This window comes from Macrotis lagotis, chromosome 5, assembly GCF_037893015.1.
Source record: "Macrotis lagotis isolate mMagLag1 chromosome 5, bilby.v1.9.chrom.fasta, whole genome shotgun sequence".
Lineage (NCBI taxonomy): Eukaryota > Metazoa > Chordata > Mammalia > Peramelemorphia > Peramelidae > Macrotis > Macrotis lagotis.
Window position 1 is genome coordinate 159,505,030 of NC_133662.1, and position 17,339 is coordinate 159,522,368.

The 17,339-nt window shown below is 36.7% G+C and overlaps 1 protein-coding gene across 4 annotated transcripts in view; it reads right to left on the minus strand.

The window, feature by feature from the left end:
* Positions 1-16,718, minus strand: part of FBXO30 (F-box protein 30) — a 29,399-nt gene extending 12,681 nt beyond the window's left edge. Inside the window, exons 1-2 of one of the 4 annotated variants that reach the window (XM_074187774.1) lie at positions 16,616-16,718; positions 1,082-3,125 (exon numbers count right to left, since the gene is read on the minus strand). In XM_074187774.1, coding sequence (XP_074043875.1) covers positions 1,082-3,112 — 2,031 coding nt within the window. In that variant the 5' untranslated portion in view covers positions 3,113-3,125; positions 16,616-16,718. The other 3 variants (XM_074187776.1, XM_074187775.1, XM_074187773.1) reach the window with 3 other exon arrangements.
* Positions 16,719-17,339: the final 621 nt, after the last annotated feature.

The window sequence follows — 17,339 nt, forward strand, 5'->3', positions numbered from 1 at the left end:
GCATAGGATTCTGTACAGTAATCTCCTTTGGTAAATCCAATTTAGCTGGGTTAAATCATGAAAAAATAAAATATTTTTGATTGCTACTAAGCAATGACAGAACTAGGAAGACCCACATAGAGGTTAGAGCGGGAAGAAGGAAATAGAGCTGGGGAAGCTATCAAAACTGGAACCATAAGCAAGAGACCTTCTGAAGTCGTTTGAAAAGAAGTTTTCCTTCTACTGTGATTTCTTATTTATGAAAATTGAGTAAAAGCAGACATACTTCTTGTATGTTCATTTATTTTTTTACAAGTAATCAGGCAATTCCTATACTGATATGAAATTTTAAAAATGGTAAATTGCACTTTGACTTTCTATGAAAAGTAGAAAATGATTTCTTTTATTTACATATAGTTAAGAGTAAGAGAATATTAAAATTCCAAATGAAATTCCACTAATATTTCAAGGCACAATATTATCCCACTCTTACTTTAATCTTTTACACCAAACCTAAGTTTTAGTTGCCATGTACTTACAAGGCAACAATCTAAAAGAGTCTTACGTACCTTTCTTTCACTCCAAGTCCAAACCTACATTTTTATGATAATTTAATTAGAAGGAATACCTAGATTACTGTGAAAAGCAATATTTCTGTATATCTTCCTTCTCCTATCCAGGCTACATCTTAATTAACCAAGGTTAACATATGGAAGCCTATTTTTTTAAGTGGAAGAAATTTTTCATCTAGTCTCCTAAAAATACCAAATCATGGCTACATTGATTTAAATGAAACTAAAACTAAAGAAAGTGATATGGTCATGATCATACAAGGTTATGACAAAGTAATGAAGAGGTATGGAAGTGTTCACAGAGATTGTAAACTGTTTTAAGAAATCTGATATAAATCTGTGATTGCAGAAAATAACCACTTCCATAAATTCATCTTTTCTAATTGTCATATTTGTTATTTCAAAGAAATTCTATTGTGCTTTTACCATTAATAGGTATGAATGAATAGTCATCCTGGATGAAAACATTAACCTTATTGAAGGAAAAGGATGGGAAGAAAAGTCAAATTTAAGTAATGAATATAACTAACCTTTTCTCGTATCTGCCATGATGAACGTCCATCAGAATATTTCCTTTTTTCCCACAGAAGTATGACCATTCCACGGGACTGAAGCAGACTGCCACACACATCCCTCATCAGCCGTGATACACATGAAAACTGACATAAACTAAAACCATCTAAAAACCCAGCAATATGTTGTAGGACCTCAAAAGGAAGGCTACTCAGATGGTCACTATGTAAGCTGAGTAAGCAGTTTCTAGTGGGCTCTACTAATACTGTAGATACACATGGCTGAACCCCAAATGACCTCAAATGGCGATCATGTATAATCTTTGCCCCTTGTGTTGAAGGGCAAAACCTACGCTGAGAATATGTACACCCATAATAAGCTAAAGGACACCTCTGTTCCATCCAGCCATTGAGTCCAGCATGAATGTCACCATGAACATTCTTAAAATGAGAAGAAAATTCTTTTCTTCTAAATAATTGTCCACAAACAAATGTAAACATTGAACGTTGCTTGAGTTGGTATCTTGCCACACATTCCAATACTAAATCCAGTCCAAGTGTCTGAAAAGGACTTGGATTTGAAAGTTGTGGGTTGGCATGATCACAAGCTGAAGCAGAAGCTATTTCCCCAACCATTGTATTTGTGGCTAAAATTGCAGAAGGAAGTGAAAAAGTTTGAGTCCCAAAGTCAACATGACAGACATCAACAAAACGACTATCAGATATACCTCTTCCACCAGGAGAATCTCCTAGACAAAACAGCAAAGCAGCTGTGATTAGATCTATTCCCTGAAGACCCATGGGGTCCTCAGTAACTTCCAAGTCTGCAGTATCTACTGCTTTATCTTCCTTTGCTTTGTACCAACAAGAATTAGAAAAGAATTTAAATGACTGGGGTCGAATTAAACAGAAGACATCCAAATTCCTCAATTCTTCTTGTTCAGTTTTATTTTCTAATATTTCCCTTCCATTGGAGTCATCTGGTAAGAGAACATGCTGAACTGTTCCATTCGGTAAAGTACTAGATTGTATTCCTTCTCCAAGTTGTGCTGCTGTAGGCAAAGCTTCATCAGAAGGTACACATTCACCATTTGTTAAATTACATAGATCTGATTCACTACTAAAATCCTCATTATGGTCCATCACTTCTGTATGCATATTATCCAAATGAAAGCCATTACAGAAAGCAGAAGTACTATCAAAACTATCATTCAAGTCACAGCAGAGATCATTTGAGCCATTTTGTTCTGACTGAGGATTCTGACCAGAGACATTCTGGTTAAATCCACCAACTGCTCCTATCTCATCTTCATTTGGATAGTCACAGTCTTTTGAGTTCTTCATCTTTAAGCTTTCTGTAGAATTTTGTTCTTCATCCATTTCACTTGAAGAAGCACACAATCTTGTATTTAACATACTAATGTCTCGTGTAGCAGTGTTCAGGATATCTAATGCAGCAGCCAAACTTCTAGTTGTTTCTACAGTAGCTTGATAGAGTGCACCATAAGATTCTCCATCAACTGATACCAAACCATTAGGATGTGGTACATCAGGGACACTTGATTTAACTGGAATTTGTTCTTTGGATTCTGATATTTTATCAGTTGCTTTTGACATCATAGTGGCAACTTTGAGAGATTCCAAAAGCATCCTTTGGTCCTGAAGGGCCAATGCCATGTCTAGTTGTTCAACTTCATCAACGTCTCTGCTTAGATTTTCATAAGATTTTCGGTCTGCATAACTAACTGGCCATCTATTCCATTCCATAGTACAGCACACCACACTTGCAGGACAAATTTCTAGATGCTCAGCAATTTTACTTCGAGTGATTGTAAAAGGACACCCAAAGCCACTATTTAAACAAGGCACTCGTTCAAGTGGACACAGCACTCGATGTTCATCAGCTTTGCATGAGTGGAAAACTGCTCCACAAACCAATGGACAGCCAATCAAATCACAGGAAATCCCAGTTTCTGGTCTAGCCATGCATCGTCTACTGACACAATTCACACAGTGTGAATGTTGCTTTTGCTGCTCCTCTTCCATCATGGCAAGTCAGGCTCTATTTGTAAAAATGAATCAAGAAGATAAAAAATAAAGTCACTGGTTAGTTTATGAATATTTTAAAAGCTTTATGAAACTGTTTGTTATCCAAATTATAAACTTTTTGCAGATGAAATATATTAGCATGTATGAAAATAAAACATTATAAGGAAACATATGACAGAAACAAATAATCAACACATCCAGGCCCTAATTACAGCAATAATGAATAGTATGAATAATAAATCCCTGAAATGGTTGTATTATTTAAATTTGGATTGTATATTTCCATTGAACTGGAATCATTAATATATTTTACAAAATTATAATATCAAATAACACAAATTCAAACCACTTTAGGGATTGCATCTCGAATCAGGATCTAGACACATTTTTTAAAAGCATTTGGGATTCTGAGTCATAGTCTCAAAGAATATTAGAGATGGCAGTGACCTTAAGAATCATTTATAGTTCAAAAGTAATTAGTGCTCTCATGCTGCCCTAATTGGATTGCTAAGTTACCATAATCAATTTAACATTTCTTTCCCTTCTCACTCATCATAGTTAGAACTATTACCTTGAATACTGACAATAGTTAAGATTTTTCAGCTAAAATAATTTATTATGAGGAATGAATGAACTGCCAATAATATACTTTCATTTTAAAGTTGGGTAACCCAAATTTCAAGATATTTTAAAGAAAGTGGACTTCATAGCTTCCATTTTCCTCCTAGAGTGGTTTCAATTCTCTTTACTTAGTCTGAAAGGAAGTAAAATGCATGCTCTGCATTAGTTTCAACTAAAAAAGCTGGGGTTCTTAATTTGAAGTCCATAAACTTAAAAAAAAAGTCTTGATGACTCTATTTTAATTTGGTACATTTGTTATCATATGTATTTTAACTACATTTAGAAACACTACAACAGTATATTTTGAAGTGGGTCTCCAGACTTCATCATACTGTCACAAAAAAGGTTAAAACCCTTGCCCTATAGATTAATTTCTCTCTGATCCTTCTACCCAACCTCAGAAACCAAGAATTCTGAATCCCCAAATGAAGTTTGCTTTCCTCTAAATATAAAACTAAATCCAATCTACAGTAGAAAACATGGAATGATTAAATATGCAACATTAAAAAATGATTTCTGAAACAGCACTCTGAATGAAATCTAAATGCAATTTTATTTACCAAAGTAAGCCATACCACTCTATACAATCTAATGCATGCAATTTATGCAATCCAATACCTGCACCTATATAAACACTTTTTGTTTACTGTTCTTCAAAATCTATCTATAATCATTCCACCATAATAAAATAAAATAAAGTTTAGTCAAAAATAAAAGCAATGACAATTCTAGACTATGGCCTTCAATGAAGTCATAAGATAATTGAAGACATGTAAAGACCACATTGTATCCAACAGACACTTAAGAGATTTGCCAGTGCATCACTTGCCAGCTGGACTAACATTCTATCCTTTAAAGACCATTTATACAAAATAACTAGGATTGTCTAAGCCAGGTGACAGCACACTATGCACAAAACTTTATTTAAAAAATGTAAAAACCATTCTTTAGCTCTTAGGTCTAAAAAAATTAGATTGGCCCATAGTCTGTGTTTGCCAATCCTTTGGTCTAAATTTACTACAACTCTCAATTGAGGAAATTTGCCCTCAGCATCCATGTTCATGATAAAAAATATTTTATATGTGCTGAATATGAAATCCAGTGAAGATTATACCCTCCCTCCATGTACCTTTATCATCTATGTGCCTATAATGAAAGAATTTCTAATAAAATGATAAATCTTTCTTAGGTTATTTGAAAATGAATGAACACTCAGATACAACGAATATTCATTCATTTATCAACACTCTACTTGGATACTAAACAGATCAAGAATTAAAAAATAAACAAGTTCTATATCATTAATAAATGACTGAAGATAAAGTTAAAAGAATCAACATTTCAATCAAGATAGCCTATCTCAACCAGTCCTAATAGAGTGGACAGAAGACTGAAATGAGAATTAGGTGACTTGGGTTCTAATTTCATTTCTAACTAGCAAGCTATATAAACTATAATAAACTAGCAAGCTATATAAACTAAATTATTTTTTCTCTAGTTTTGAGTTTATCCATCAAATTAGATGATAATAGCATTTAATCCTGAGATAAACCTGTAAAGCTCAACTAATTCAAACCCTTAATTTTACAAATGAAGAAACTTAGGTCAAGTGAATTGCCTTGACAAAGTACAAAACAAAGTCAAATTTGAGGCTTAGGTCTCTCATTTCAGATTCAGTGCCCTTTTTAGTATATCAATCTGCTTCTCTAGATCACATCTAAGTTCTTTCCAGCTGCAAATGCTAAGTAAATAAAATTGTAAAGAAAAATATGTGGTTAGTAACTTAAGCTATTTAACAGTTAGTGAAGTGATCAGCCAGCTAATAATTATATGTTATTCAATATCCGGAGAGGAAATGAGACTATATCATCAGTGTTCAATCATTTTAGTCAAATTCAACTCTTTGTGACCTTACATGGGATTTTCTTGGCAAAGATACTAGATTGGTTTTTCCAACACATTTTACAAAAGAGGAAACTGAGACAAACAGGTTCAAGTGACTTGCCCAGGGTCACACAGCTGGAAAGGGTCTGAGGGCCAGATTTGAACTCAGGAAGATGAGTCTTCCTGACTCCAAGCCAAGAACTCTATCCACTACACAAAAGTGCTTTACAAACCTTCACAATACACAATACACAAACATAAGTTATTAATGCTTTTATTCTGTGCTTCTTGAGGCCTGGGATCACAAGTGTATTGTTTTTCAGAATCCTGTACATCAGCAGTATATGATTTTTTCCTAAGTAGTAGTAGTAGTAGTAGTAGTAGTAGTAGTAGTAGTAGTAGTAAATTATAATAAATCACAATTAAACAATAAATTATACTGTAGGGGCAGCTAAGTGGTACAGTGGATAGAGCACCAAACCTGGAGTCAGGAGGATCTGAGATCAAATCCAGCCTCAGACACTTAATAATTACCTAGCTGTGTGACTTTGGGCAAGTCACTTAACCCTATTGCCTTGCCAAAAAAAACCCAAAACAAATAAATGATACTGTAGCAGTAAATGCAATAACTCTCAAGCTTCCGGACAAAGTTATTTCTCCCTTTTAGGTGGTTCAATGGATAGAGCCCTGAGACTGGAAGATCTGGCACACAGAAGGCACTTAATACTGGTTCCCTTCTGCTTGCTTCTCCCCTCCCTTTTTAGACCTGGTGTACATAAAACATTCAATTCTCCCACACCTCTGTTATCAAAGATCTTTTCAGGTCTGAGTAGCAGGCTAAAACTACTCAGATCAATGCATTTTTGTCTTATGATTGTTTATAATATACTTTATCACCTTTGAGCCCAACAACAACCATTCTGTGACATAAGTACAAGTATTAGAATTTCCTTTTACTTCTGAGAAAAGTAAGGCTCAGAAAATAAAAGGGGGTCACGCTCCTAGTGAATATCAGAACAGGATTTGAACTCAGGTAATGGCTGAAAATATTATTTCCTTATATTACCTTTAAATTGTTATTTGATGCCTAATTATTAGTAAATATTAGATTTTTCTCATGCAAAAATTTTCATCTAAAATATAACTGGCACAGCTTTGCTTGGTTCAGTAGTACAGTTCTCAGATGATATTTATGGTATTTAATGGTGCCAGGGAAATGACAGAGCTTAAATTGAACATTAAACTAATATTAAAGAACTTGAATAAGTAAATTGTAGTAGGAAGACTATGTAAATGCAATTTGATTAATTAAGCTCAGTAAGCTAGGAAAAAAAGTAGTTTTATATAAATTATAACTAAAGATGTTTTGAAAACTTCAAAGATAATAAACATGTATATGTATGAGAATGCTGAATTAAAGATTATAAAAAAGCTAACAATAATCAAACATCTTCGGCTTTAAGATAACTTAAATAAAAACTTCAGTTTAAAAAAAAAAGAAAAAACTACATGAGGACACCAGGAAAAACAGCTGTAAGTGTTCTTGTTTTAAAATGTCAACAAGGCTGAGTTCATTTGACATGCTGAAGTTTTATAAGCTTACTGTTACTAAGAGAGAAACCTAAAAATACATTCAGTTCCATTGCTCCTAGAATTTGGAGGGACATTTGATGTTATTGTACACACACTTGTCAGCTAACCAAGCTAGCCAGAACACAACATAAAGATTAAACAAAATTCTAAAGGTTCAAAATTAGTATCTATTCCAAACAATCTTGTGCCTTACAGTGAATAGGTCTCAAACTTCCACAAATCAAAAATTGCAATATTTAATTTTCCCCTTTGAAAAATACTAAAGATATTAAGAAGCAATAATTACTGTTACAATACATAGTAAAAAAATTGACAGTATTAATTATTTCTTTACTTTAGCACAAAAGTTTACCTATAAATGACTTTACAAAGTTAAGAAGTCATGAGTTAACTAATTATCCAATTTTTAAGATTGCTAGGAAATTTCTGTAATCTGTTCCAATGTTTAATCACCTCTACAGTAAAAAATATTCATTTGGATATGTACTGGCTGGAACTTGAAAGATCTTAATTCACATGCAGTCTCAGACACTTATTAGCCCAGTGTGACCCTGGGGTAAGTCACTTAACCTCGGTCTCCTCATTTGTGAAATGAGATAATAAATAATAACCATCCATCTCTTCCCCAAGGTTGCTGGAAAATTAAAAAAAAACAATTGTAAAGTACAAATCTTAAAGCAGATGTTATTAATCAAACAAATAATACTGTAAAACAATTTATGTTCATTTATAATCTTTCCTAAGAATCTAAAAGATTTAAGAAATTGACATTTCCTAATTTTCAGAAAAGTTAAACACAATAGATACTAAGTTTTAACTGCATTTGATAATTGAAAATACTAAGGAAGAAGGAGGCAAAAAAAATGACAGAAAATACCTGCTTAGAAACAGCCTCCCAAATTCCATCCCTGAATCATTCTCCCTTTGGGCAAGGCTGATGTTATCAAATTAACATATATTTCTAATAAAAATAAACTGTACAACCACTTGCAAGTCATGTAAAACAAGATTAAAGGCTAATTACTGATTTAATATATAGTGAGTACACAAACTAAAACAGAAGTTCCTTTCAACTTAACAAAAATTCATCAGTATCAATCTTAAAATTCCAAGTTTCTTCTTGGGCTAGTATATTATGCAAAGTTGAGCTATGAAAATGTTTTAGAGCAAAACACACCTATAAAGACTTTAAAACTTTTATAAATTTCAATCTACTCTAGCAAAAAACTCTGCTCTTTAATACTGAGACTGAAAAGCACTGTAAAAAACAGTTCTAAGTTAAGACATCCTGAGACTCCTATGCATTTCTAATTTTCATCCTTTTAACACTGGCACTATTATATCAACTCCAAACTTAACAAGCTATCAATAACATATCAAATTATTTTAAAAGTATGTGAAAAGAGAAAAATCTGTCATTAGTGACATCAACCATAAAAATCTGCCCTATTATGTAACATGTCCAAGTCATTTCAGCCATGACTGATTTCAGTGAAGCCATCTTTACTATTTGCCTTGTAAAGGACCAGTGTAATTATGAAATGCATATTCAAATAATGATCATTTCTTATCTAGGTCCCCTAATCAGCCTAGTACTACACAAAATTTTTAAATTTAAACAATCTTAAATGATTACTTAAAGATAAATTAGCAATCTAAACAAGGTTCAAGGATGTCTGCCTTCGCACAGGCTGTGGGTTGAATGGAATGCATTCCTCCCTCTCCTTCATTGCTTAGGATCCTTGTTTCCTTTAAAGAACACAACCCAAGTACCACTTTATAAGTGAGGTCTTTGCTGACAGTATTTTGGGGTTTTTGAGTGGTTTTTTTTGGTTTTTTTGCAAGGCAATGGGGTTAAAGTGACTTACCCTTACTACAACTAGGCAATTATTAAGAGTCTGAGATTGGATTTGAACTTTGGTCCTCCTGACTCTAGGGCCAGTGCTCTAATCACTGTGCCACCTAGTTGCCCCCTAATTTGGGAGTTTTCTTGGCAAAGACACTAGAGTGATTTGTCATCTCTTTCTCCAGCTCATTTTACAGTGAGGAAACTGAGACAAACAGGATTTAAGTGCCCAGGGTCACACAGCTAAAAAGTGCCTAAAGTCACACTAGAATTCAGGAAGATCAGTTTCCCTGACTCCAGGCATCTCTATCCACTGTGCCACCTAGCTGCCCCCAAAATTTTCCCTACATGCTACCAACAATTACTTTTAAGTATTTAAAGAGGAAAAAGGTTTTGCAAAAAGATGGAAATTATATGTTACCAAATTTGTAATCAGGCACCATTTTTCTGTTCCAGTGCATCTTTGAATTTATTCTTCATACTAGCTTTAATAAACCTGATTGAATGAACAAAAATACGAGACTGGCTACTTGAATCAAAAGTGAACCTAAAAAAGTGGAAAAAAAAACATTTTCAACTTTTCATTGTTGCCAAATCACTCACATACAGATTATAAAAACAAAGTATAAATGTACAATTATACTTATCATACTAATGCTAACTTAAAATTCCAGATGGTCAACCACCACTTTGAAATCCAGATGCAAATTCTGTTAAAGATTCAGCATCATCATTAGTACAAAACATTTCTATCTAAAGAAACATCAAGGGAAATCTGTCATACATTCTTTATTCTTGCTATTCTTTCAAAGAGAATCCAAATCTATTCTAACTCTATCACCATTAGGAACTATTACATATAACAAATTTGCCTAAGCTGTTCAACCACAGAAATGACATTCTAAGCACTGTCACTGAAATCAAGTAAACTAATAGTGAAATTTCAGTGAAGCCATCTTTATTGTTTGCCTTGTAAAGGAACAGTGTAATTATGAAATGCATATTCAAATAATGATCATTTCTTATCTAGGTCCCGTAGTCAGCTCAGTACTACACAAAATTTTAAAATTTAAACAATCTTAAATGATTACTTAATAAATTAGCAATCTAAACAAGGTTCAAAGATGTCTGCCTTTGCATAGGCTGTGGGTTGACTGGAATGCATTCCTCCCTCTCCTTCATTGCTTAGGATCCTTGTTTCCTTTAAAGAACACAACCTAAGTACCACTTTATAAGTGAGGTCTTTGCTGATCTCCTTCCCTAATTGTTTGTAGTGCTTTCACTCCTTGAAATTATTTTGTTTTAAAATCATCTTCCTTTTATTTCTTTGGTATGTTACCATATACCAATAACCATCAACAGACACCCATAAAGTCAGGCATCTGACTTACAAAGGCAAAAATGAAAGTCTGCCCTTAAGGAACTTATAGTCTATTCTGCAATGGAGGAGTTTCTTAAACTACATGGGAGTACATGGACTCTGGGAAGGGTTGGGGGAGTTTAGCTATGACTTCAGAATTTATTATTTTTGACAACTTTTGCTGTATGATTGGTTTCCTTTAAAATCCTTTATATTTTATTTTATGAATTTAAAAATATTCTCAAAAAGAGTTTAGTCTTTATCAGTCTGCTAAAAGGGAAATGGTGTTCATCACATGAAAAAGGTTAAAACTTTTTAAAAATTTAAGTTGAAAGTAAAAAATTAAATATTACTAATTTAACATGTATAAACCAGTTCATTAGATTAAGTAATTTTATTAAAGAGATTAAGTGAATGTCATATACAACTTCATTCTAAAACTCAGTATTATTTGTGCCCAGTTTTTTAAAAGTAAAACATTGAAGTCTTTAGAGAAACTTATGGTAGGTTATTTTTTGTGGTAAAATGACCAGTTTAGCAAGATAGAAGGAATACAAGAAAGTGCAGTTTTAGTCATAACTGAATGTGAGAAAATCTTGGAGCCAACTGCGTGAGCTCTAATAAGCAGTTGGTGATAAAGGACTGAATCTTAGGAGAACAACTAAGGTTGGATATATAGATATTTTGGTTATCTACAGAGATAATTAAATTCACAGGAATTGATGAGGGCAGCATGAAAGAGTGTTCTGGACCACCCACAGTTATAAAGTTAAATGTGAATGATGTAAAGTTTTTTTAATAATAATAACAATAATGATTCTAATAATAATGTTGATGTGTCAGGCTGTGTGCTTAGTACTTTATAATTATTACATCATTTGATGTAATAACCTTGAGTAGCAGGTACTATTATCATTCCCATTTTGCAGATGAGGAAACTGAGGTAAATAAAAGTTAAATGACTTGTCCAGCATCACACAGCTTATCAAGTGCCTGGGATGAGATTTAAACTTAGGTCTTCCTGACTGCACTTCTAGCACTCTATCTACTACTCCACCTAGCTGCCCAAAGGACATACAGTTCAAAATGATGTAGGAATAGATCTCAGGAAAGGAGTTATTTAGATATGAAAGAATATGTAATCTATAGAAAGAAATAGAAATGTCATCCCAGAAAGAGTTTAAGGTACCACCCAATGAGAGAATGGGATATGGGTAAACAAAGAATTGTCCAAAAAAAATACCACTTCCACACAGTCTAACCTTTTATAGTCTGACTTACATCCTACTCTGTTCCATTGAATTTGCTCCAGATTCTAGTCCTAGTTTCATGAATATTTAGCCATTACTTTGTTCTTAATCTCTTCAAGTTTCAGTTTCCTTATCTGTAAAATAAAGGGATTAACTTGGATGGTCCTGAATATAAAGTTCCTTTTACTTCTAACAGTTCTATAATTTTATTGGACAGAGTAGGGTAATGAAGGGGATACCTGAGTCTAAGAAGAAACACATACTAATAATCTAGGGCTGCAAGGAATTAAGAAGTTTCAATGTTGTCTGGAATAGAGTGTCTCTTTCTGTAAGGTATCAAGTTCCTCATGTGGCCTAAGAATTAGGAGCTAGGAAAAGCAAGGTGAAGTGTCAGATTCAAGACAAAAAGGTATATATAAGTTTAGGGAAAAGGGAGACCATAGGAAGAGGAAAAAATGATTAACAGTGGGATAATCACTTCACTAGAAAGACATCAATTTATAAGGGCCAACTTAAGTCTTAAAATGTGGGGGGGGGAACTTTATCTTTGCCACAGACACCCTATTATACTACATCAGGTAATTACATCCATTTTCAACTTAGATAAAAATTTCATTATAAAAATTATAAAGGAATTAATGATAAAAAGATAATGTGAATCCATCATAATAAATGTCTAACTAAAATTTTGTGAATCTGCTACAATGGTAAAGTTACTGTTAAGCTGCTCTACAATCCACATTGTCTTAATTATTATATTACTAATAAAAGTGGAATTCTAGATTGTAAACTCCTTGAGGATCAGGGGAGGAGGCTGTAGGAGAAATACTTAATAAATGTTCATAGAATCACAGATTTAGAAGCTAAAATTGCATTCAACAGATAAAATAACTAAAGAAAAAATTATTGCTACAATGATAGGTTGATTATAAGATTATAAATTTGCAGATTTGTCTGACTTCAAGTTTGCAATTTCAAACCCTATAATGAACAGTTGTTTGTAAACTCCCAAAGGTCAAAGACATTTAGGCTGTATATAATTCTTTTAACACTGGATTATAATAGTTGTTGAAGAAATAGTTAATGAACGTATTTCTAAGAACCCATTCTGCTCCCTAATCCTTCATTAGATATCTTGAAAATGTGTGATTTTGGTCACAAATGGGACTGGATTTTTTATAAGAAATTTTAAAATAACATCAAAAGTCTGAAAGCAATTATCAATAGCAAAGGTTAAGATGCAGCATATCATGGTTTTATGAATTGCAACAGATTAACTCAATTATACAAAAGAAATTTAAAAGGTTCTTCTCCACTATATATTCTCTACTATATATTCCTTACATGTAACTTTCCATAATCAATTACGGTAATCAGATAGTTTATTTTATATCTTCAAAAACAATTAAAGATATGACTACTTGTAATTTTCTCCACTAGGGAATAAAATATATTATTGTAGATTCATTATAATCTTATCAGAGTTGGAATAAATCTTAGAGACCATCAAAAGTTCAATCCCCTTATTTGACAGTTGAAGAAACTGAGGCCCCCAAATTAAGCAACCTGTACAATGACACAGATATAAGTTGCAAAAAAAAAAAGTCAGGATTTAAACCCAGGCCCTCCAACTTCAAATCTAACACTATCATTTCCTGTGAGAAGCATTAAAAAGTAGTGGCTGTGATAAAAAAAAAAGATGTGGAACTAGCAAATGTATGATTGCTGTAAACCTCCTTTGTATCTGAATGGAAAAATAAAATTAGAACAAGAAAAAAGTAGCACATGTAAATGAAGCTTCAGGGTTATGAAATGGCTTCAAACTCAGCTTGAACACTTACTGGAAAAGTCACTTAATCTCTTAATGCTTCTGTCAATTTTCAAACTGTAAACTACTAATAGGTCAGCTTTTAAAATTGATAGAAAGCATTCCTTAATGGGAGTTCCCTACACCAACTAAATCACAAAACTGGACCCTAAACAATTTCCAGTAAGAAATAGGAGAAAATATAACCTGATGTTAAAATAGAGATAGCTTAGTGACAAAAGTTTAGGTCATTAAAAATATCAGGAGATATAATTCAAAGGAAAAAAATGAGTGAGAGCTGATGTCTTCTATTCACACCATAAAGTTTTCTAAAGAGAAGTACAATAAGTTACATAAATTTAATTATAAAACTAGGAAGGAAACCTGCTACTTAAAGAAATTTTATTATAAAGCAAATATATTTTTATATCAGGTTATTTAAAATGAAATAAAGGCAGGGCAGTAGAAACTGCTGGATATGGAGCAGGAGTAAAAAATGAGTTTTAATTCAGATTCTGTTTCTTACTGCCTCAAGTCTTTGGGTGAATTCAATCCATTCTAGACCTGAGTTTTTCATCCATAAAGATGAAATTTGACAGAATGAGAATCAATGATGCTATGCTATGCACTCAGTGGGTATGTTATTATGATAACAATCTAGTTCATAATATAACTTAACAACTTCATCTACTTTTTCAAATTCATTTCAAAATTACATAATACTTTATGCATAGTATACTTAATACAAAAAATTGTTTTCAAGGCAACTGATATAAAATGGTGATATAGTGTTAGACTGATAGAGAAATCCAAAATTCTGACACATAACCTAAGAAAGGCACCTTTTTGTATCCTACTCTCCCAAAGCCATTCCATATTACCCTAAGGTAGCTCTTAACTTCATGTTGCCTTCAGGCAACTCAACCTTGAAGAGCTTTTCAGACAACACTTTATTAGACCATAAATTGCAGAGGAGTTGTCAGACAGCATTTGGTAAAAGGGAGTTTTCTCTCTAGGAGTTCCTAAAGTCAATGAAAATGCAGATCTGATTTTAAAAAATGTACCATCACAGTAGGGGTTGAGAGGATCAACACTTCGAAACCCTGCAAATTTTTAAATTTTATTGATATACAAATAATCACTGTACTCTAGGAGATTAATGTCACTCAGGTGAACTAAGAGTCAATACAAAACTGAGACAAAATAAATACACAGTAAATTGGAGGGTCTAGAAAATTCCTGATCCACAACAATAGGAAATCAGTTAACATTTTCTCTAATAAGAGACAACACAGTTGAATTTTGAAGCTATAGAATTATAGAAGTTTGCAGATAAGGACAAGAAGACAAATTACAGATACGAAGCTTAAGAGGAAAGTTTTTAAAAAAAAGCACTCCAAATCTTGGAAAAGGTAGAATCACAGAGCTATATTTATATAAGTAATTTAAGAAAATTTTGTAGTGAACAAAGTATTGCTAAATCCTGTAAATTGCAAATATTCAAACATGTCAAAGATTTACCAAACACTATGAACTGGGAAAAAAATAAATGACACAATGAATAGTACTGCTTCAAGTATCAATACCTTGTAAGGAGAAAAAAAACTAACAAAATATCTAGTAGTCACTAAGTAAATTCCTGTTCCTAACTTTAAGAAACACTGACTAGGCTTAAAGTGACTCAGCTAAAATAATGCTGAAAACTCACCACCCTTCTTCTACACATCCAAATATTTACAACTTAACCACCAACTTGTTGATTTTCATTTTTACAGTATCATTAACCGTGCAGAGTCATTCATTAATACCTCAGAAAATTACAAGCGAGAAAAAAAGATCCTTACTCATTTCAAGAGAGGTCCCTAACTTCCGTCTCTGAAAGTTGCATCTTTAAACCGGGAGAAAAAACTAAAGTTGAAAAAAGTTTTAGTTCTAATTGATGCCATTTATAAAGATACGAGAGTATTCGGGGATAATCTCAATATAAATGCTTACAAACTTCAGTTTTCAACATCTCGAACTGTATTGACATAAGAAAGAGATCAATTCTCTCCCCAGTGTCAACTTTTGGAGTTTTTAAAATAGTACATTCTATATCCATAAAAAGTTTCAACACAAACAAAAAACACATAGGACTGGAACCAAACTATTCTAGCTGGTAGTTCCATGTGGATATGTATATATTCACACAAATGTGGATGGATGCTTTTAACTCCATTCATGTAGACAGCTCTCAAAGTAATAATGTGAATATGAAAACCAGTGCAAGAAGCAACTTGGAAAAAAAAAGAAAAGGGGGGGGAAGAAAAGAGGGAAAAAAGAAAAGGTTGTAAAAAGAGAGAGGGGGGGAAAAAAGACATGCCCTTCAGTCTAAATAGAGAGATTCTCCTGACCCAGAGTCTTCACTACCATCCGCCGGGCCAGAGGGCGGAGGAGCGGGTTCAGTGATGCCCCCCAGCCTGGACTCTCTCCACCCAAGTTTCTTCAAAGGAGCCACGAGCCTTCCCTTAAAGAGCTTGTTAGGGGGTACGCGACCTCCACCCACCCCCCAAAAAAAGTCCGTGCGGGGAAGTCACCGGCCAGCCGGGGGGGCCAGTCTCCCGGGGTTCGGGTCGCCATTTGGTGCCTGAGTCAGCGCCACAACAGCTGGGGCGGCGTCAACGCCGCCGGGGACAGCTCGGCCCGGGGAGGGCCCGGAGGCGGGACCCCAGCGGGGCGACCCGCGGGGGCGCGCCCAGGCCGAGGCAGCGCCGGGCCGGGCCGGGCCGGGGCCGCGCCCGGGAGGCGGCACTCACGCTCACCCGCGCCCGCCTAGCAGCCCGGGCGGTGACACCCGCGCCCGCGCCCGCAGGGCCCGGACCCCCAGCCCGGGCGGCGGGCAGGCGCGGCTCCCGGCCGGCCCCGGCGGCGCGGACCTCCGCGGCGGCGCGGACCCCCCCGGGCCCGGCCCACCTCCGCGGCGGCGCGGACCCCCCGGGCCCGGCCCACCTCCGCGGCGGCGCGGACCCCCCGGGCCCGGCCCACCTCCGCGGCGGCGCGGACCCCCCGGGCCCGGCCCACCTCCGCCGGCGCGGACCCCCCGGGCGGCCCACCTCCCCGGCGGCACGGACCTCCCCGGGCCCGCCCAGCCCGGGTCACTCACCGCCCGGCGCTGCCTCGGCTGCGGGCCGCGCGCCCCTGCCCGCCTGCCCCAGGCCGCGGTGCCCCGGCTCGGCCGGCGTCGGCACACACACCCTCCTCCTCCACGTCCTCCTCCTCCTCCTCCTCCTCCTCTTCCTCCCCTCTCCGTCCCTCAGAAGCCGCCGCGGCCGCCACCGCCTCCACCTCCTTTTCCCCGCCCCCTCCCCGCCCCTCAAGCTCTCCTCCAACTGGCGGCCGGAGAGGCGGCGGCGGCGGCCGCGGCCGGAGCCGCGCACGTTCGCGCGCCCGCCCTCTGACTCCATCGCGTAAAGGGGCGGGGGGAAGGCGCCGTGGAGGGGCGGGGCCTCGGAGCCGCCCAATCACGTTGACTTTCTCAGCGCGCGCGCCCGCCACGCACCGGCCGCGGCAGCCTGACCTCCGGAGGCCGCGGCCCCGGCTTCTGCGCCCCTGGGGAGGCCGGGGAGGCGGGGCCGCGGGCCGCGTGCACTAGGTGAGACTCGTCTCCGGAGCCGAGGGTGATTCCCGGGGCTCCGGGCGCCAGCTCCCTCCCCCTTCCCGGGAGACCGTGGGCGCTGGAGGAGGCCCGGCATCTCCTCCGCCCCTCCCGCCCGCGCCTCTTCCATCAAAGCTGAAGCCTTTCCTCGCCGGCTCCCGCCCGGACACTCATCCGTTCTCCCTCGGCTTGAAGACTGAAGGAAGTGGTGCCGCCGGGGTCGCCGTCCTGC